The 22,644-nt window shown below is 36.1% G+C and overlaps 2 protein-coding genes across 6 annotated transcripts in view; one reads left to right on the top strand and one right to left on the bottom strand.

Annotated features, from left to right (window-relative positions):
- The window catches only part of SUPT3H (SPT3 homolog, SAGA and STAGA complex component), a 376,225-nt gene that overhangs the window by 12,094 nt on the left and 341,487 nt on the right, over positions 1-22,644 (top strand). For both annotated transcript variants that reach the window (XR_005884201.1, XM_040983489.1), the window contains exon 2: positions 2,588-2,688. Coding sequence is in view for 1 of the 2 variants with exons in the window: in XM_040983489.1 (XP_040839423.1) it covers positions 2,588-2,688 (101 nt within the window). In the remaining variant the exon portion in view is untranslated. The remainder of the gene's footprint in view (positions 1-2,587; positions 2,689-22,644) is intronic.
- RUNX2 (RUNX family transcription factor 2) overlaps positions 1-22,644 on the bottom strand; it is a 207,271-nt gene that overhangs the window by 173,591 nt on the left and 11,036 nt on the right. The gene's annotated exons all lie outside the window — the stretch shown is intronic.

The raw sequence follows: 22,644 nt of genomic DNA, 5'->3' as shown, positions 1-22,644 counted from the left end.
CACTAAATGCCTCCTTCCCTTTTGTTAGGTTTATCATTATTCAATATTCATAGGAGTCATCATTATTCACAGGCAGCAATGTGGAGAATTAATCAAGATGGAAAGAGAACATGGATTAAGAATTTTTAGAGGGTACCTGGCACAGTAGCCTAGCAGCTAAAGTTCTCACCTTACTCACTCCAGGATCCCATATGGGCACCGGTTCTAATCCCTGCAGCCCTGGTTCCTATCCAGCTCCCTGCTTGTGGCCTGGGAAATCAGTCGAGGATTGTCCAAAGCCTTGGGACCCTGCACCCACGTGGGAGACCCAGGAGAGGTTCTAGGCTCGTGCCTTTGGATTGGCTCAGCTTTGGCCATTGATGTCACTTGGGGAGTGAATCATCGGATCTTCCTCTGTCTCTCTCTCTGTGTTTCTGACTTTCCAATAACACTAAAATAAATCTTAAAAAAGGAATTTTTAGAGGGCCTTAGAGGTTGAGAAGGAGTAGAAAGATGTAATAACAGAAACTATAATTTGTCTTATTTTAAAACATAGGGCTCAGCAGGAGTAAAACATAAGAGTTTGAGATTTAAGCAAATTTTTTGAACAAAAATGCATTTTATTTGTTTGAAAGGAAAAGAGACAGAAATAAGGAGAGGAAGAGAGATAGGCAGGCAGGCAGACATCTCATCCCTCCCTTGGTTTGTTCCTCATACACCTGAAACAGCCAGGAATGGGCTAGGCCAAAGGCTGGAACTGGAAACTCGGTCCAGGATTGCAGTGTGGGTTGCAGGGAACCAGGCCCAAGAGCCACTCTGCTGCTTGCCAGGGTGCCTGTTATCAGGATGCGGGAAGCAGGAGTGGCACTGGGACATGCACATACGCACTCCAGGATAGCTATACAGGCATCCCAGGTAGTGTCTTAGCCACTGTGCCAAATGCCCACCTCAGGACAGATTTGGAGCTGCAGAAACTAATGGTTGTTTTATTATAAGCTTGTTTTATTAGGAACCCACTTATTATTTGTTAAAATTGATGTCTTTTGGTGAAAATATTTAAGATTTTTGAATTTGTGCGATTGTGAAATAAAGGTAATTAAATTCATAGAATGTTCAAGAAGGGGAAATTCTTGAAGTCTTTCTATTGATTATAATAGCTAACATTTGTTAGGTGCTTTCTTTGTGCTCAGTCAAGTTTTGCATTGTTGTACATGTTGTTAATTTAATTCTCACAACTCCCTTAAGAGCGTGTGTCTGTCGTTCCTGTGTTAAGAGTAAGGAATCAGAATTATGTTGCCTAAAGTTCTAGTAAAGTGGCAGAGCTGAGATTTGAACCTAGGCAGTCTGACTCTAAAACCTACACCCCCCCGAACTGTTTTATTCTATTTTGTGTTTTGAATTTGTTTCTTCTTTAGAAATTTTTATTTTAAGGAAAATTGTAGCATTACAAAATTTATATAAATAAAATAATATTTATTGGGCATTTACTATATAATAATTGACAACTTTTGTTTCATGGATTTATTTTTTTTTCATGGATTTATTTTAATGTTATTTTGTCCATTTTAATGTTATTTTGTCTAATACAGCATTAAATAAAGTGGCATACACCATGATTAGCATCTAACTTTCTCATCATCAGCTTAATTTTATGAGTGAAAATGCCACATTTTAGATTAGATGAGTTAGTTTCTCATAACATTACAACATATCATGTTTACTTTTTTTTTATCTGCTGATTGCTCTTATTCAAGGCCACATAGACCTTGATTCAAATGGAAGTTCAATTATGCTCTTTAAAAATTTTTCACTGGTTTTTGAGATAGGATTTTCTTAGTTTATATTACAGCAGATTTTGCTTAGGTTTTTTCCTTAATTCATTCGAGAAGCATAAAGAGCCAGAGAAAGAGTTGCAAGTGAGTGAGTGAGAGACAGGGCCTGCTCTGGAGGGAGAAAGAGAGAGCTTGCTAGCTTGCTCACTTGCTTACATTCTCAGGTAGCAAAGACTCAACCACTTGAACCATCAGCTGTGCATCCTGGGAAATGGGGCGCTGAGCTTAAAAGCCACTCCACAATGGGATGTGTTCATCCCAAAAGGCCTCTTAAACCCTGGACCGAATCCTTGTCCCTGCTGTGGTTTTCTAATTTTTTCTTTTATAATTATGATTTTTTTTTAAAAAAAATCTTGCCTAGAACTTTGTATATAAAATAGAAAAATTATTATTTTAATGGTCAGATGAAGCATGTAGAATGTATGTATTTGGGGGCCCTATAAACTCTATGAAGAACCATTAATGAGTTTTGGGTCTTCCTGAAATATGTTTCGAATAATTAAGCTCTGCTAAAGTATTTTTTGTTTTATTACTTAATGCAGAGTAGTTACAAAAAATGTTTATCATTCAAATGAGTAGTTGATGTATTAATTGAACAGTCTTTTCTACTTTGCTATTTCATTTTAATAAAGAAGAGTACATATAAAAATTCAAATCCAATAGAAATAATTGGACATGTGAAGTTTTATTTTTTGAATTTATACTTGCTTATATTTTAATGCATTTTCTTACGGTTTTTAAAGAGATTGTAAGCCTGATTTCTCCTTTCTATTTAGATGAATAATACTGCAGCTAGCCCAATGTCTACTGCCACCTCAAGTAGTGGAAGAAGTGCAGGGAAGTCTATAAGCTTTGCAGCTGAATTACAGAGCATGATGTAAGTATGTCTTTGCATACAATTGCTAGTGCGGCTCATGTTGATGAAGGACAATAGAAATCAAATTTATAAAAACAACTTGGAAATATTTTGTACTTAGTCAAATCAAAATGAGATAATCTCTGGTAACATCTAAGATAGACAATGTGGAAGAGGTAAATTTGCTTAAAAACACTACAGTTGTCCTGTACTTAAAAAATGAATATTGTTTCATTTGTACAAAATGGAATGAATGATCATTTAAGTATATTTGATTTAATTATTTTCAAATTTATGTTATGAATTGTTCATTGTTACTTTAGTTTTATATTTAGAAAACTTTGAAACTGATTGTACTGATTTTCTTGAATAATTTAAATGTCTTGGAGAAATTCTGTTTATCTCAAATGCCATAATACTTCTGTGAGCCTAATTTAGTTTTTAGTTTATGTAATACTTGAAACCACTGTATACCAGAATGTTGGGAAAAAACTTAGAACTTTTGAAAAACATGTTTATTTAATCTTTGAGAAATTGTAGCCATTAAGATTGCTTTCCTAAGGCATTTTTCAGCTTGATTTCTGGCTTCTAGTATTGAGAATGCATATTTTAATTTGATGAGGCAGCATATTTATTGGAAATGTCTGTTGGCGCGTATTAGTTTCTCTTTACTATTGGTTCAGGAGACAATTATGTGCATGGGGTGGGGGACACATTATAAGTCTTTTCCTATGGATACATTATTCATGACTTTCCAGACAGTTTAGAAGAATATTCCTATTGACATTTTAAGTGTCTTCTTGTGGGTATATGCTGATACCTTTCATAGTGGATTAAGTCTACTCTATGATGACTATCATGAAAGATAAAATGAGTTTGAACATATATGTCTAAGTTGCTTGGTAAAAGTACTTTTAAAAAGCCTTGAAAATTTTGAGGTTGGAGGCTGATGTGGTGGCATATCAGCTGAAGACTCTGCCTGAAAGTAACAGCATTCCATAGGGCAGTGGTGTGAGTCCCGGCTTCTCCACTTCTCATCCAGCTCCCTGCTTATGGGCTTGTTAAGCAGCAGAGGATGGCTCAAGTCCTGGGGAACCCAGGGGAGGCTCCTGGCTCCTGGCTTCAGATTGGCTCAGCTCTGGCCATTGCATCTGTTTGGGGGGTGAAACAGTGATTGGAAAATCTTTTTTCTCTCCCTGTCTCTCTTTGCCTCTCTTGTACCCTCTGTAACTCTGCCTTTTCTATAAAAATATTAATAAATAAATGTTTAAAAAGTAAAAATGTTAAAGTCATAGATTTTCAAAGTTATGGTTTCAAGATTCCTTTTCAGCTGTAATTATTGAAAATCAGAAATGCTTATTTGTATGGGTTTTATTTTAATATTTATATCCTTTATTTAGAGTTCAGAAATAAAAAACCACATTTTAAAATTGATGGACTTATGTTATAAATAATGTATTTCTCATATTCTGAAGGTAAAAATTATAATACCTTTGATTAGATAAAAATGGGCATAAGTTAAATGTAGTATTTTAGGAGCTGTATGATATGAGCCTGTATTTTGAATTAGGGAAACCTTAAAATTTTTACTTGTATATGCTTTTGTGGTTTAGTTTTCCATTATACTTTAGTGATTCTTTGTTAAGACTTTTATATTGTGCTAGTTTTATTTAAAAATATACAGTGGATTATATAATCTGAAGAAATTTCTTGTAGAGCTTATTATTTAATTTTGATATTTTAGAAACTCAATTTGAAACTTTTAAGCTCTTGAAATTATAGAAATAATATAATAAATTCTACATATTCATCATCTCTAATTGTTTTGCCAGTCTTATTTAGCCTTCCTTTATGCTTTCTATTCTTTAAAAGATTTATTTTATTTGAAAGTCAGAGATAGTAGAGAGAGATCTTCTACCCATTGGTTCACTCCCCAAATGACCACAACGATGAAGGCTGGTCTAGGCCAGAGTCAGGAGCTCCTATGTGGGTGCAGGGCTCCAAGGACTTAAGCCTGCTTCTACTGTGTTGCCAGTTGCATTTAGCAGGTGTCTGGATCAGAAATGGAGTAGCTGGGACTTGAACCTGTGTCCATATGAGATGCTAGTGTATCAGGTGATGGCTTCACCTATGCCACAAAACTTTTCCTCTATTTTTCTTTTAATGAATGTTTTAAAGATTTTTATTTATTTTTATTGGAAAGTCAGATATACAGAGAGGAGGAGAGACAGAGAGGAAGATCTTCTGTCTGATGATTCACTTCCCAAACAGCCACAACAGCCAAAGCTGTGCCAGTCCGAAGCCAGGGACCTGGAGCTTTCTCCAGTCTCTCACACGGGTGCAGGTTCCCAAGGCTTTGGGCCATCCTGATTGCTTTCCCAGGCCACAAGCAGGGAGCTGGATGGGAACCAGGGCTGCAGGGATTAGAACCGGCTCCCATATGGGAACCTGGAATGTGCATGGCGAGGACTTGAGCTGTTACAATACCACGCCAGGCCCTTAATGGATATTTTAAAGAAAATATCAGGTATTTTATAACAGATTTTGTAGTATTTATTAAAACAGTGTATCTTTTATTCAAAAAACACGTAGTCTGTAGGAAAGGTCAGTGAACCAAGGCTATGGCTATGGTTTTGTAAGTATAGTTTGTTTTGCGTCACAGCTGTGCTTACTCATTTAGTCTTGTTGGTGCTTTCATGCTACATGGTGGAGTTGAGTATTTATGACAGTGATTATATGGGCTGTAGAGATTGAAGTATTTTATGGCTCTTTACAGAAAAAAAGGTTTAATGTCCTGTGATTATAAAGCAATTCTGTATAAGAAGTAAGCTGTTGCATGAGATTTTTTCCTTTGCCACTTGTATGGTGGAGAGGCTTTGTTTACTATATTTGAATGACCTCAGACCATTTAAGAAAATTGAGTAAAGATAAAATCTAAACTCAACACTTTCTTATGAAATTCTTTTGCAAACATCTTCTCAACTAATGTACCTAAGCTGGATTCAGAATGCAGAAGTTATTGTTGGCTACAGCTCTGGAAGAAATGTACATTTTTGTTCTATTTTAGATTTCATAGAGAGGCCACTTCTAGTAGTTATAATAATCATTGTAGTCTGGAGTTATTTTCTTCTTATGAATTTCTTCATGGAAAGGGACATGAATTATTATTGGGGCAGTCTTTTACAATTCACTAATATTTCATATATACATATATATATATATACATAGAAATTTCATCCTTTGCATAAAATTTGAGTCAGACTGTATTTGATCCTTACTGAAGTACTTTTTTTTTCAAATGAGAAGTTACAAACTTATGTTGCTGTACTAATTTTGTATTGCAAGATTTCTGTTTTTCAAATGTCTATTTTACTGTTGCTGTTGTACACACAGTATTTCAGTTATTGCTAAAGAGGCCTAATGTTTATAAAACATACTAGTTTAGGGGGCCAGTGTTGTGCTGTTATGGGTTAAGGTGCTGCCAGTGATGCCTGCAAACCTGGCCGCTCCACTTTTGATCCAACTCCTTGCTGACACAGTTGGGAAAGCATTGGAGAATGACACAAGTGCATCCGTGTAAAAGACCTCGGTGAAACTCTTTGCTCCCAGGTTCAGGCTGGCCCAGCCCTGGCCACTGCAGCTATTTGGGTAGTGAAGCAGCTGATGGAAGATCTCTTTTTGTATTTCCCTTGCTGTTTCATTTTGTATAGGTTGTTTAAAATACATATTTCTATGAAATTTTTAAAGGTTCCTGATAATGCTTTGCCAACATGGACTAATGTATAATTTTTTAGTGTGTAAGAATTTTTTCATGTAGTTTTTAAAGGTAATATGTTTAGACATTAAACGCTAGTTATGGAGTCAACATTACTTCATTACCCCTGTTGCTTTCTTTCCTCCCTTTGAGTAACAACTTTCTTTTTCCTAAATTCTTTCAATTTTTTATCCACATGTAGACCAATGCAAAAAACTTTTCCTTTTTTGTAAAATATATACCTGTATTTATGTAAAATATATACATGTATTATGTAATATATTATGTTTATATGTATGTGTATATATTAGGCATTTTTCAAAAAAGTTTTTAGTAGTTTTTAGTCATTACTAACCATTACTCTGCTTTGTCAATACCTGTCTTCCCCTGATATACTGAAAAATTTTGTTATTAGACTTCATTTTTTCATTATAGCAATGTCTTTTATGTCATTAGTTCTCTGTTAAGTCAGTTATTTGCAGTTTTCTAGTGTTATTAAGAATGATGTAATCAGGGACTAAGGTGGTGACTTAGGAAACTAAGCCTCTGCCTGCTACTTTAACATCCCATATGGGTGCCAGTGGGAGGTCTAGCTGCTCCATTTCTCATCCTGCTCCCTGCTTGTGGTCTGGGAAAGCAGTCAAGGACAGTCCAAATCCTTGGGACTCTGCAGCCACACGAGAGACCCGGAGTCGGCTCCTGGCTCCTGGCTCCTGGCTCCTGGCTCCTGGCTCCGGGCTCCTGGCATCTGACCACCCTTGATGTTGCCATTGCAGCAATTTATTGAGTTTGAACCAGTTGGTGGAAGGTCTCTGTCCTTCTCTGCCTGTGACTCTGCCTTCCCACTGAAAATAAATCTTTTTCAAAAAGCTATAATAAGGTTTTGATAGTTATTACCTTACAATCTTCGCATTTTTTAGCCTAAAATCTCATTACCAATGTTCTAATTTTTTTCCTTCAGGAAATTTGTATTGATTTACTTACATTCCCATCACTATTCCAACTCTGATAGTTGAAAGAGTAGAAGCTTTTTGTTGTTTTGCATTTTATTTTTTTTGAACTACTGATCTTGCAAATGTTTAAGCCATTTGTATTTCTTCTTTTGTGGTAGTTTTCGTATTCTCACTGTAATTGTATCAAGTTTCTTGTTTTTTTTTGTGAATGATATTTAACCGGAGGAGAGTCATTGACCCTTTGTTGTTTGTATTTAGCATTCTACCCCTTCCTGTCAGTCTTTTGATTTTCTTAAGGTTTGTTTATAGTGATTTTTAAAAATGATGTGAGTTTTCATTTGTGTTTGTAGTATGTTCAATCATAAATCTTACTGCTTTTACCTTTGAAAGTCTTAGTGTTAGTTTTGATACATATATGTTTACTTCTTATATTTTAGGTTTTTATTTTGTGAATTTAACATTTACTCTTTTTTTCATAATGTTCAGAAGAGTTCAAAGTTAAATCAGTTTTATTTCAAATTGTTTTGTCAGTGGTCATACCACCAAACCCTTTTTCCTTAGAATTAAAATGCTACCTTTTTGAGATTATAAATTATTACTTTTTACTTTTTGGTTTGATACACTGAATTGTCTGTTCCTCTGCCAGTACTGCTTTATTTTAGTTATTATAGCTTCTTAATATGTTTTAATATTTGGTATTATAGTTCAAGTCCATCTGTATAACTTTTCTTTTGAAAATATTTTGGACTATTTTCCTATTTTTATTTTACCAGATGAATTTTTAGGAATCATTTCATCAAGCTCCAAAGCAAATTCTAAGTACGAATTTAAGCAGTTTCATTTTTTTCTTTCCTTTTTATACTCTTTACTGTATACTCAGATTTCAGACATTGGTTTGTGTGATTCATATTACTTTTTAAAATTGATTAATGAAGTAATTTTACATTTAGAAAGTTTATTTGAAAGAACAGTGGATAGAACAGCAAAAACAACTGACTAATGAGTAGGTTGGTTAGCTAGTGTATGATTAGAGACTCTGAAGAACTTCTCAGTTTTCTTTAATATTTATTTTTCTTGTTTAAATGTAAAATTGTGCTGTGACTGCATTATGTAAAAATCAAGCTGTTCCCTTAATTTTAAGTTGCTCAGTTATTGTCTTATTTTTGAATGGTGAATGTGGTTGGAAATGAAAGGCCAGTTTAATCTTTCATATAGGTATGTAAAACTGCATTTTTTTACTAATGAAATTAAATATAAGGCTATTTCTGTCATAATTCATAGAAAATAAATATATTGATTCATTCTTTTTATAAGCACCTGAAGATAATTTAAGTGAGTTAATGAGACTTATTTTGGCCATTATCATAAAAATATTTTTGCAATAGCTAATGATAATTTATGAAAAATACATACACAGAATGCGAACTACAATTGTGCTGTGGTGCATTTCACTTTTGTAATGGTTATGTCTTCGGGCACTGTAGAGGGAGAAAGTGTGCTTTGCCTAAGTGATAAAGTTTCTTTGCTATATCATTTCATAATTTTAGGTTTTCTCTCTGCTTGGCAGCTGCTGTTTTTCCTGTAATGCCAGACTCTAGGCATTTTTTACTTTCCTCTCCTCTTTGTTTGAGTACTACTACTGGTAATCAAATTTTTTTGGTTTGTTTCTAACATAAGAGCTAACAAACAATGAAAATCTACATACTTTTTCTAAAAAAAGGTTGTTTAATATCTGGTGCATTAATATCGTGTTAGGAATTGAGGGTCATATTTCTCAGTTCAGATTTTTATTGTATTTTCAGTGGCTGAAATTGTTAGGTAGCAAGTCAAAGTTTATTTTCAGCTTTGCCTAATTATCCCTGCTGTATAGAAGGAGTAGGTAAGGCCACTGACTGGAGGGGTGTAGGGAGTGTGAGCATAGGAAGTTTGTGGAGATGATAAAGATCTTTAATGGCATCAGCAGAGCTAGAGAACACTTTATTAGAAATCTGCTTAGTGTGGCTCAGATTGCCCAGGATTCAACTGGTTTAGCAAGACTGTGTAATTTTCTGTAGCAGTACTGAACTGATAAGCACAAGATTAGGAAACAAATATAGTTGGGTTGATTTGCCAGTTAAAGTGCAGATGTCAAAATGAAATTAGAATTGTTGGAGGTTCTGATCATTGAACTAGAGTTGGGTGCAGAAGTATGGAATAGCAAGTAGGAAGGACTTAACTTGAGAAAAATGGGGGAGGAAGAAATGTTTCAAGTTTTCACCAAGTAGAAATTAGGTGGTAATAATTAAGAGAGTGAAAGATAGAAATTATATCAAAAGATAGATGTGCCAGATTGGACATCTCCTTCTTCAGGAAGTCTTCCAGATGCTTTCTCGTTAAACTGCTTGTTTGCTGTGGTGCTTCCTACTACTGTTCTAACAGTCTCCCTTTTATTATTTGACAGTGCTTGTCTTTCCGTTCCCACTGTAACTTTCCTGATTACAGAGGTTGTTTAAATTCTCTTGTTTTGCAGTAGTTGGTACCTAGTATGTGTCTAGCAGGTGTTGAATTCTATAAATATAAAGTTGTAATCATAGTAGGGTATTGTTTAGGAAGCCAACCTCGTGGGGTAGCTGGAATTGAGAAGAGGTTAAAAGTCTGAAAAGCTTGAAAAATGCAAGTAGTAAAAAAGAATTTGGTAATATCTTTCTTCATACTGAGTTTTCATATTAGAAATTCAAATTACTGTCCTATTTTGATCATCCTGATTTTTTTTTTTTTAAGATTCATTTAATGTATTCGTTAGAGTTATAGGGAGTGAGATACAGATCTTCCACCTTCTGGCTCACTTCTGAAGTTGCAATGGCTAGAGCCTGACTGATCTGAAGCCAGCAACCAGGGGTTTCCCCTTGCACTTGGGTGCAGGGGAATCAACGACTTGGCCCATTTTTTTGCTGCTTTCCCAGGCCACAAGCAGGGAGCTAGATCAAAAGTGGAGGAGCCAGGAGTTGAACCAGTACCTGTATGGGATCCTGGTGCTTGCATACAGTGCCAGCCCCCAGGTTATTTTCTTATGTGCTGTTAGGGACTCAGAGTTGCTCTCCCACTAGGATGACCTAGTGGAGTGATACAAATGTGGATGGATCTCATTAGTTCTGTTTTAAAATATTTATTTGAAATTTTTACTATTCATGAAGTCCAAATAACAATTTCATCCATCAGGCTATTATGTGTGTGGATCAAATCAAATTTTATATAGGCAATGGGTAAGTGTTCTTTGCAAATCTATACCTTTCAAATTAGTTAAGCATTATAGAATTCCCAGGTAGAATTAATTTCAGCTTCCCCCCGCCCCCTTTTGGGGCCATCTAAATGTCTTCATTTAGAAATAGTGAAGTGGGGCCAGCCTAACAACATCATGGGTTAAGCTGATGCCTGCAAGTACTGCATCCCACATGGGCACCTGCTCATGTCCTGGCTGCTTCACTTCCCATCCAGCTTCCTGTCTGTGGCCTGGAAAATCAGTGGAAGAAAGTGCAAAGTGCTTGGAACCCTGCACCCATGTGGGAAACCTTGAAGAGGATCCTGGCTCCTGGCATTAGCCTGGCTGGCCAAGACCAGCTATCTGTGGCCATTTGTGGAATTGAGTCGCTGGGGGGAAGACTTCTCTGTTTCTGAATCTCCCTGTCTAACTCCAAATAAGTAAATACATAAAATAAAATAAATCTTTGAAATAGAAATAGGAATATGTATGGGTAATATTAAGTAGTGTAAATGGACAATCTGAGTCATTAGACATTATTTAGTTAGTATTTTTAATTGCTCATGATGAAACAGCATGCTGAAAAGGTGCGGAACTTTGCCGTAGTACGTGCATTTGGTTGGTTGTGGCCTTAGGAATATATTACCCAGTTTTCTGAATGTTGATCAGCTGTACTTTCTCAGTATTGCTTTGCAATAAATTGGTGTAACTTAGGTTCTTCTTATTATTTATTGTTTCTAAACTGTAGTAACTTAGTTGTTTAGATTTGAGATGACACTAGGAAACTCAGCTCATTTTTAATTGATAGGCAAGATACTTACTACCAGAAGTGTTTTCATTAGTAGAAACCAATTTTTTTTTTAATGAATCAGCTGTTGTCAATATGTAAGGACTTCATTATTAGACACTACTGGAGTGTCTTAGATTCATTAATTAGAATTTAAGAACTTATCCTTAAAAATTTTTTTGTTTTCATGTATTAAAAAGCTTTCTTTAAAAGGCATTGTGGGGGCCTGGCGTGGTGGCGCAGTGGTTAAGGTCCTCCTCTTACATGCCCGGGATCCCATATGGGCACCGGTTCTATCCCGGAAGCCCCACTTCCCTTCCAGCTCCCTGCCTGTGACCCGGGAAAGCAGTCCAGGATGGCCCAAAGCTTTGGGACCCTGCACCCGCGTGGAAGACCCGGAAGAGGCTCCTGGCTTCAGATCAGCAAAGCATTAGCCGCTGTGCTCACTTGGGGAGTGAATCATGGGATGGAAGATCTTCCTCTCTGTCTCTCCTCTCTGTATATCTGCCTTTCCAATAAAAAAAAATAATAAAAATAAATCTTTAAAAAAAAAAAAGGCATTGTGATATAGGCCTGGCACGGCAGCCTAGAGGCTGAAGTCCTTGCCTTGTACAATGCCGAGATCCCATATGGGAGCCAGTTTGTGTCCTAGCGGCCCCTCTTCCCATCTAGCTCCCTGCTTGTGACCTGGGAATGCAGTCAAAGATGGCCCAAGACCTTGTGACCCTGAATTGGCGCTGCTCCAGCCATTGCTGCCACTTGGGGACTGAATCAGTGGATGGAAGTGGTTTTTCTCTGTTTCTTTTCTCTGCATATCTGACTTTCCAATAAAAATTAAGTAAATCTTTTAAAAAATAAGATGCTGTGATGTAATTATGAGATTTCAGTAGTCAGACATTACTTTTTACAATAGTTCTTTGGTATGAAGTTTTTTTTACCCCATTTTAATTTTTTTTTTTTTTATTTTGAGAGACACAGAGAAGTAGAGACAAAGATATATCTCCCATCTGCTGGTTCACTTCCCAGATGCCCGTAACAGCTCCAGTAGGGTGAGGTTAACCAGGATCTCACTCCTGAGTTCCACAAGTTTGGCAAGGACCCAACTACCTGAACCATCAATTGCTACTTCTGAAGATCTGCATTGGAGGAAACCTGGAATCCATAATCCGGTCCGTGCACACAGACATGTGAAGTGGCCGAATGACATGCCCTCTTCTTCCCTCTTATTTCAGTTCATTGTGTATTCTGCAGCAGTGCTGCATAGCCAGTTTGGGATCTTTGTCTTCTGCGTTATAAGTGGTTTGAGCCAGAATGTTGATCAATACTCTGCTTTTTTGTCAAGAGTTTTCTTATGGTGAACTAGGACTTAATTGAGTTAGAATCACCTGGTGCTGTTGATTCTGCCATGCATGCTTTATAGATATCTCATTGTGGATTTTAACAGAGCTGTTACTAGCACTTGCTGGCTGACCATATTTGATGTAGAGTATTGTTTAATATGAATGCTTTTTGCTTAGGTATTCTTACTTTATTTATGCCTACTTTGTGCATGAAACTGTTGTAAGCTCTGGAAATACAGGTGTGAATAAAATAACAAAATCCCCAATGTCAAGGAACTTTATTATTGTTATTATCAATATCATTGTTCTTCATTTCACAGAAGTAGTGTTTTTGTAGTAAACTGTATGTGTCCTCCCAACCCCCTCCCATTCTTAAGGGAGCAGGAGGTTAGGAGAGAGCAAGACATGGCTGCAACAGCTCTGGATGGGCCAGCACCAAGCTAAGGTTCTGGAACTCAGTCCAGGTTGGCCATCTGGATGGCATATTGCTAAGCATTTGAACCATCACCTACTGCTTCTCAAGCACATTTTAACAGGAAACTGGAATGTAAGTGGAACAGTCAGGACTTGGAACAGTATTCTGAAATGGGATGTTGACATTTCATTTCAGCTTAACCTGCTGTTGGCCTGGAAATTCTATTCTTTCAGTTCAAAATTTTGTGACTTTTTAAAGGAAGTCTTTGATTTAGTCATATATACATTTATATATGATGGCAATGCTGCAAAAAGATTTTAAGATTTATTTTTATTGCAAAGGTAGATTTGCAGAGAGAAGGGGAAAGAGAAGAGTTCTTCCATCATTTGCTGCCTCCTGCGTCTCAGGGTATGCATAAATCAGAAGCTGCGATTGGAAGCAGGGCACAGACTGTTACTGACACGATCATGAAATGCAGGCATCCCAACCTCTACACAAACATCTGCCCCAGCGATAATTCCCCACAGTTTCTTTTTCCTCAGATAATTTTGTTTTTCTCTTGTGTTTTATAAACTTTTGAAAATAATAATTGTAAGTTAGAGTCACCATGTAATTTAAGTTAAAATTAGATTTCTGAAACAAGGATTTTTTTTTAAAGGAGATGTAGAAGGAATTAATTTCCAGTTAAAGAGAATAATGATAAAAGGAATTGATTATGTAGCAGATGGAGTAGTATGTTAAGCAATCATTGCTTGATTGTCTTCCTTTATCACTGACAGTTGTGCTGTATTTTGGAATTTATACTGAAATGTTAGTATATTAATGTTGAAATATGAAGACTGACAATAAACAAAGCCAATGAAACAAACTATTGATAAGAAGCTTTTAATGCAGTGGTTCCCAGACCTCAGGATGCCTTAGTGTCACCTTAAGAATTATGTTTCACCCCTTAGCTTTGTGGTAGATCTAAGTGAATCCAAGAATTTGCATTTTTAATAAGTTATCAGGTGATATTAATGATCTTGGATCATACTTTGCGAGCTGATTCTGTAATGTTTTGTAGCAGCAGCTTGCTGGCTCATTGATAAATGATCGATTTAATTATAGTTTGAGTAATTGGTAATTTGAAAAAAACAAACATACCAAAAACCAAGAAAGAATTAATTCATACTTTAGTAGATTTACCAGTGGAAGATCAAGGAATAAAAATGTAGAGAATTATTGTGATTAGAGCTTTGACACTTTATGTGGAAAATAACTGAAAATGTTGGTGGTGCTTTTTCAGCTGGATCCAGAATAACAACTGAAACTTAAATTCTCAGTTTTATTAGACAGTAACTTCTATAAACAGCATCCCACTGATTGTGTGCAGAAACAATTTAATAATAAAAGAGGGAAGATTGTAAACCTCTGTTTAATTTCTGGTATTTTATTAAAAAAATGCAATGTGCTATGCTCCATGTCCATGTTTATAAAACAGTGTGAATAGTATAATGGGGAAACTTAATTTGGGAGTAGTCTTTTAAAGGAAGTTTATTGAAATTGAAACCTGGACGAAGAGTAAGTAATGCTGTTTAAATAGGTTTGTACACTAACGTTTTTCTGAATACTCTTTAATAGATATGCTAATTGGATGAAACTCAATTTTTAAAAAAAAATTTATTTCTTTTTATTGGAAAGGCAGATATATGGAGAGGAAGATCTTCTGTCCGATGGTTCAATCCCCAAGTGGCCGCAGTGGCTGGAGCTGAGCGAATCTGAAGCCAGGGGTCAGGAGCTTCTTCCTGGTCTCCCATGCAGTGCAGGGTCCCAAGGTTTTGGGCTGTCCTGGACTGCTTTCCTGGGCCACAAGCAGGGAGCTGGATGGGAAGTAGGGCCGCCGGGATTAGAACTGGCGCCCATATGGGATCCCAGATGCAATAGCAGGGAACTGCATTGGAAGGGGAGCAGCCCATATGTCCATATGGTATGCTGGCATCTTGGGTGGTAGCTTAACTCACTTTGCCACAACACCAGCCTGGCCAGTCCATTTCTAATCCAGCTCCCTGCTGATGTGCCTGGGAAAGCAGCAGCAGAGGATGACCCAAGTGCTTGTGCCTTTTCGTCCGAGTGGGAGACCTGGAAAAAGCTCCTGCCTTTTGACTTCAACCTGGCCTAGTCCAGTTTTTCGCTGTATTTGATGAGAGAACTAGGCAATGGAAGGCTTCTCTTTGTTTCTGTCTCTCCCTCTCTTCTGCAAGTGGGCCTTTCAAATAAATAAAATCTTTTTAAAAAAGTACAGAAGATAAAGCTGTCATTTGATATCAGAATGTGGCAAGCTTTGAATAGCAAAGAGCCCAGTGTTTTTCGTGGCTTCTAAGATCCTAAAAGGTATTTGAAAAGATAATGATAGGGGTCAGCACCATGGAATAGCAGGTTAATCCTCTGGCTGTGACACCAGCATTCCATGTGGGCACCAGTTTGTGTCCTGGCTGCTCTGCTTCCCTTCCAGCTCCCTGCTTGTGGACTGGAAAAGTAGTAGAGGATGGCTCAAATCCTTGAGCCTCTGCATCCCTGTGGGAGACCTGGAAAGAAGCTCCTGACTCCAGCTTCAGATTGGCTCTGCTCTAGCAATTGCAGTCATTTAGGGCATGAACCAGAGGATGGAAGATCTTTCTCTGTGAAAATCTGCCTTTAAAAAAAAAAAAAAGAGAACATATGTACTGATGCACTGATGCTGATTAAGGTGGATTGATAATAGTGTGTAAAATAGTCTATCTGTGAAAAGTTCTGTTATTATAGACGACATAAGAGGAATTGCAGTGAGAGAAACACTATTGAACAGGTGCAAGTGATAAGATTGTTAGATTTTGGGGACTGATGAGGTCACTAAATGATTTCCTGAAGGTGATTTTCAGGGTTTGTGTCATAGAGGAATTGGAAGCTCATGCTGCCAGTTTGAGTACTGAGTGTTAGCGTTTGTATTTAAGTTGATTCTAAAAGGTTTGAGAAATCTTTCATAATTGTTTTGAATACAACAGAATAGAATACAAGGAAAAAGGAGATGAAGATGAACCCTGAAAAGGGTTTAGAGACAAAATTAATCCAATAGATAAAAATGTATGAGATGTATATAATAAAGTCCCTGTAATGTTGTTGAAATTGGACAGAATTTGTATGAAGAAAGCATATGAATCTATACGATACTGTCTCCAGAGAAGCTAGATTTCTAGTTCATGAAGTACCACATAGCAGCTTTATGAACAGAATATTTTTTGGTGATGAAACTGATAGAATTTTCTTTCTCAAAAGCTTTTGTGGGCAATTTATTCTATAATCAACTCATCCAAGATCCTTCAAGAATTTTGTAGGGCAGCAGGTGTTTGGTGTAGCTGTTAAGATGTATGTGTTTGGTATTGGAGAGCCTGACGTCGGTTCTCACTTCTGAATCCAGCTTTTTGCTGCTGCAGACCCTGAGAGGCAGCGATGATGGCTCATGTCTTTGCTTTCCTACCACCCAGGAGATTTTGTTCCTGGCTTTCATGCTAAGACCAGGACAGATGCAGACAGTTGGGGAAGGGGAAGTAAATCAGCAGATGAAAGTTTGTGGTCTCTCTTTCTGCTGCTCAGATGAAATAATAATATAAATTTTGTGGATAAATGAGATTAAAATAAATTTTATTTTGGTACAAAAACATTGAAAGGCATGTTTTTTTTTTCGTAATTTGCATTTCCATGAATATTTTAAAGATTCATTGTACTCTTCAGTATAATTTGCTTGTAAATATGGTGTCATATTCTGTTGAATTTTACATCTTTGATTTGGTGCTAAGGAAATATTGCTACTGAAAGGCAAATACTTTTATTATTTTATTATTTATTTAAAAGAGGATAATGGAAAGTCTGATCTCAACTGATTTTAAATAGTGCTGTCTGGAACTAGAAGAGTTTCACCATGAACTTTCAGTTCTCTATTTAGTTACTCTTTCTTTGGTCAGAGCAGCTCCAGTTTATCTGTTTTGTGAGTTAAGTTTGAATTTTAAAGCTTGGTTCTGTTCAGATAGTTTTATAGACTTTAAATCACTGAAATGCAGTGTGAATTCTGAAGTGTTTTTGGAAATAATATTACTGAAACCTCTATTAGTATATATTTTCTATACTATAATGTTTGTGTTTTCAAAAGTAGGTTATAAGGTAAATAACACTTTAGAACAGTAACACTTAACTATGCATATAGTTTTCAAACAAATAATACAGTGATCACCACATGTATTTTTTTAACTGATGGACAGAGTTTAATAAAAAATATTGATGATACTGAGCTACAGGAATATATAAATTTGTGATAATTTTAAGAGTTTTACTGTTTTATTTTATTTATTTATTTTAAAATATTTATTTATTTTTATTGGAAAGTCAGATATACGGAGAGGAGGAGAGACAGAGAGGAAGATCTTCCATCCAATGGTTCACTCCCAACGTGGCCGCAATGGCTGGAGCTGAGCCAAGCCGAAGCCAGGAGCCTGGAGCTTCTTCCAGGTCTCCTATGTGGGTGCAGGATCCCAAGGCTTTGGGCCGTCCTGGACTGCTTTCCTGGGCCACAAGCAGGGAGCTGGATGGGAAATGGAGCTGCCGGGATTAGAACTGGTGCCCATATGGGATTCCTGGCATGCAAGGTGAGGACCTTAACCATTATGCTATTGCTCTGGGCCCCATTTTACTGTTTTATTTGTATGTTTTTGAGGGGAGAAGCGAGAGGGAGAATTTTTGTCTACTGATTTATTCTCTAAAAGTTCAAGACCTAGGAAATCAGTCTGGTTTCCCAAAAGCTGGCAGGGACCTAACGATTTAAACCATCACCTGCTGCCTCCCAGAATGGATGTTAGCAGGAAGCTAGAATTAGGAGTGAATAAGGGACTCAAACCCTGGTGTTCTGATATGGGATGCAGACATCTTGCCAAGGTGAGCGCTAACTGCTGCAGTGAGCACATGCTTCTATGTGATAAGCATGTCTTTTTGTGGGCTGTTAATAGTTTTCAATGCATGGTAAATTAAGTGCTTAATTAAATTATTATTATAGGTGATATTTAAAGAAATCAACAGATATGGACAATACTAGACATTTAGGATCTAAGGGCTCATGGGACAGAAATGAAAAGAAGGTACAGCTAAAATAAAGCAGTTCATGAATGGGCAACAAAATAAGTTATTTATGCCTCAGGGTAAGGCTGTTTTAAGGGTAGAGCAAGAATAAATATGTTTTTAAGGATAATTTAAGTCAAGTAAATGAGGAATTTCTTAGTTAAAAAAGAAATTATAAAAAGTCAAATGTTGGGGCCCAGCACGGTGGCACAAGTGGTTAAGGTCCTCGCCTTGCACGCCTGGGATCCCACATGGGCACCGGTTCTATCCCGGCAGTCCCGCTTCCCTTCCAGCTCCCTGCCTGTGGCCTGGGAAAGCAGTCGAGGACAGCCCAAAGCTTTGGGACCCTGCACCTGCATGGGAGACCCGGAAGAGGCTCCTGGCTTCGGATTGGCGTAGCATCGGCCGTTGTGCTCACTTGGGGAGTGAATCATGGGATGGAAGATCTTCCTCTCTGTCTCTCCTCTCTGTATATCCGCCTTTCCAATGAAAAAAATAAAAATAAATCTTTTATAAAAAATGTCAAATGCTATTCTTTTCTCTTAAAGGAAATTTGAGTTATTATAATGACCTTAATATACCACTGAATCTTACAAATTTTTTTGTAATCTTACAAAATGAATCTTACAGATATGTTCTACATAGTACCTTTTATGTAAATAAATTTGAATTACTCTTTGATAATTTTTCATTTTAGTTATTTTGTTCATTTGTTTTATTTTAACAGTAGTGATGTGAGGAAATAAAAAAAGAATAGGCATCCATGTCTGTAAAATATTTTTTCAATAGATGGTACATCAAAGAAGAGGAGCTAGTTGCAAAATGGAAGTCTATATACCTTGAGACTTGAGCTATATACCGTGAGCTTGAGACCGCTGCTTGCTGAAATTCTAGACTGGATTGTTAAGGCAGAATTTATGAGCACCTGGAAGATGAGTGTTGGAAGCCAAATGATTTTTCTGAGCAGATGGTCATGTCTTGTGCTGTTGTAGAAGCTACTAATTAATTGTCTCAGGAACATGGACAGATGTAGCATTTTTAATCTTCAACAAGGTATTTCATAAGTTTTGGTGAGACACTGACAGAATAGAGAAATGTAAACTTATGTCTATCAATATGATTTTACAGCTTAATTTATATAATATCAAAGTTTTAAAAATTTTGTTTTGCAAGAGAGTTACACACATCAAACTCTGTCCTTTTCAACCATTGTAGATAAACTGAGGGGTTGAGTGATATTTTGTAAGTCCTCAGTTTTGAAAAGTTACTCTTTCTGAAAGTGGTTTACATTCTTTTTCAATTCTTTAGTTTCTCAGAATTAGGAATTAAAATTAGCTATCAGACATACTTCACTCAGTATTAGAATTCAAGTACAGAGATGGATTAGACAACTTCAGGGAGCTGCTAATGTATAGACTAGCTGTAGATTCCTTTATTTGAACGCAGTTTTGAGCAGGACTTCTCAAACTTTGTTTTTCCTGAAGAGCTTGTTAAAATAAAGAAAGGTCTCGGGCAGGGTTTTAGATTCTGCATTTTTAATGGCCTTTCATGTCTTTTAAATCCCACTGCTCTGTGGTTTGCAGTATGAGTAATTTAGTTTAGACATGACAGGATTTAAAGATTAGAAAGCTGATTTTATTTAGTAACTAATGAGTTTGTCAGATCAGGTGTAGGCAGTTTACATTTTATTTAGTTTTCGTAGAACTTTCAATGTAGGTGGTAATATTTTTACATGAGAAGATTGAGTCCTGGGACATGTGAATAGCTTATTCAAGATTTTATAATAAATGGCGTAACTGGAATTTAGAGCTAATACCTAAGCCCTTGCCATATCTGTTGCTTTCCCAGGAGATTCTGTGATTAATTGTGAGAATAGCTTTTTCCCTTAGAAAGAGTTTTTAATTGGAGTACTCAGCTCTGTTTCTTCTAACTTGAGCATGAGAAATAAAAACATTGCTCCTTGTATCAAATTTGTTGCATGGGTTCAAAGTATACTATTAACTGAATGTTAAAAATTGTAATATGTATTCATGTTTCTTAGTTGAACAATATTGGCAAGTGTAAAGAAGCAAAGTTTTATATTCCTTCTATAATATCACAGAAAATGATTTTGGGTTTCTCTAAAATAGATAGACAAAGCAGTTGAGATGTGTTGTAAAATTTAGTTTCCCATTATTTTGCTCTAAATACAACTTCAGTAATAGCAAAGACCTCTACCTTAAGCTTTTCCCATATTCTTTTGGCACCATCACCATTCTGTCCTCAGCTACAGTTTTATTTTCGATACCCTTTGCTTCTTTGATTAATTGAAAGATCCCTAGTCATAGTTTTCTGGTGGTTTCTTTGTTTCTTTCCTTGATTGGCAACTCTTTTTTTTTTTTTCCGGTAAGATCTTCCACTTGTTCATGTTTTTCACATTTAATTTCAGCCTTTTAGACTAGTCAGTGACTACTGAATCATCCTGCCATTCTTAAATTTGTTTTGTTGCTTTGATTGACTGGATTTCACGAAACCATATGTCTTGACATCTTTTTAAAGACGTGTGATGAAATAAGTGCAAACATATTTGGAGCTTAAAATGAAGTCAATAAACTGTCTTGACCTATCACCATTTATTTCTAACCAGATCTTTCCCTGACTTTGTTCCATTTCCAGAGAGCATACCAGAATCTGGGAATTTATAATAATGCAATTACTGAAGCCTGTAACTATCCCTTATTCAGTTATTATTTCCATGTTTGTACAATATTTTGCCCTTTGTTGGAACTGATTATGAATGGAATTGGAGTATTATGTGTTAAAGATTTTCTTCCTAGAATATTGTGAGTTATACCTTTGGTAGACCAAAAAGGTAAATTTATCAAATATATTGGAATTTAAGAAATTATAATTAGAAATTGAGGTTGTGTAGGTCAGCATATGTATGGGGATAATGGCCTCTTTGGGTGGGACAGTGAGACTGGTCTCATTGTTATAGGAAAAACTACTGATAAATACAGAGCTAGAATTTGAATCTAGATCTGATTGATACCAAAGCCCATGATTGTAATCATTTTTTTTTAATTTTATAAATCAGGAGTTCTTAGTGTTTAAAAATTTATTTTTTAAAATCCCAAATATGATTTTCATGTCAGATGAAGTATATATTGTTTTGTGACAATATTGAACAGGATTTTTTGTTATGGTTAAATGTATACTCATCCTTGTAGCTTTTGTTTTCTCATCAAACCTGGCCTAAATTTTACCTGTTGATATGTGTGTGCATGCGTGTGCGTGTGTGTGTGTGTGTGTATAATATATCTATTGTCTCTCTACTCTCTTTAATCAGTATTACTTAAAAATGAGTAAAATGATCATTTGGAGATAAAAAAGATGATCTCCCTCTGTGTGTGTGTGTGTATTTGTGTGTGTGTCTTCAGTTCAAAAGCTTAGAGTAATTACTTTCTAACACTTTCTTATATGAGGGCAAGAAAGTAATTTCATTAAGTCATGAATAATACTATTACATAGCATCAGTTAAAACACATGGGTTCAATTTTGGCTTTTCATGTGTGCTTGGAGAAGTTTTATTGCCACTCTCATTTTCTTTATCTTTAATTGCTCTGCTTGTCTCACAGAAGAGAGTTAGGAGAATTAAAGGAAATAATGTTTGCAAAGAGTTTTGCATAGTACACTGGTGGAGTAATCACTCAACAAAGAAAAGCTAACATAAACATGAAGGATAATTTTAAGGAGGGTATAGTTATAAAAATCATGACTGTGTTAGTAGCATTGATTTTTCAGTATATGTTAATGTTTAACATATTGGTTTTGGAATAGATTATTTACTAATAACTGTTTGAACCTAGTAGAACAAAGCATTCGCTTTTTGACCTTATTGATATTGTTGAATTCCCTTGCCTCTTTATTTTCCTTATTAGTATTAATTGTTGATCACCTAATCATTAAGTAATAGTTCTGTAAGAAGTATAGGCAGAAAGGAACTATAGTGTCTTGTTCAACGTACTTTGCGAATGTTTTGTGGATAGACATTTTGTAATTAATGCATTTTGCATCTCTAGCTTATTTTTAGCATGTTTTGTTGATTCCAAATTTGCCTAATGTGCCTGGGGAGCTTTGTTTGTTTGTTTTATCTCCTAGCCCCATCCCCTGAAGAGCAGATTAATATACCATTGGACTACAGTGACTCATGTGTAGCCCTCCATGGATAGCTCTTTGAACTTTTTAACAGAACATGCTTGTCCTTTTTCTAAAAAAATCCTAGCCAGGTAATAATTCCTTTTAATTTATTTTGCAAGATGCTTATTGCAAACACAAGTCTCGTTTAGGAAAAATTGAGAGCTATTTACGCCATCTCAGAACTCTAGGT

The sequence above is a fragment of the Ochotona curzoniae genome, unplaced genomic scaffold (genome assembly GCF_017591425.1).
Source record: "Ochotona curzoniae isolate NIBS_2020 unplaced genomic scaffold, NIBS_Ocur_1.0 contig_3819, whole genome shotgun sequence".
In the NCBI taxonomy this organism is placed as follows: Eukaryota; Metazoa; Chordata; class Mammalia; order Lagomorpha; family Ochotonidae; genus Ochotona; species Ochotona curzoniae.
The sequence above is the reverse complement of the archived record's forward strand: the minus strand, read 5'-3'. Positions and strand labels throughout refer to the sequence as shown.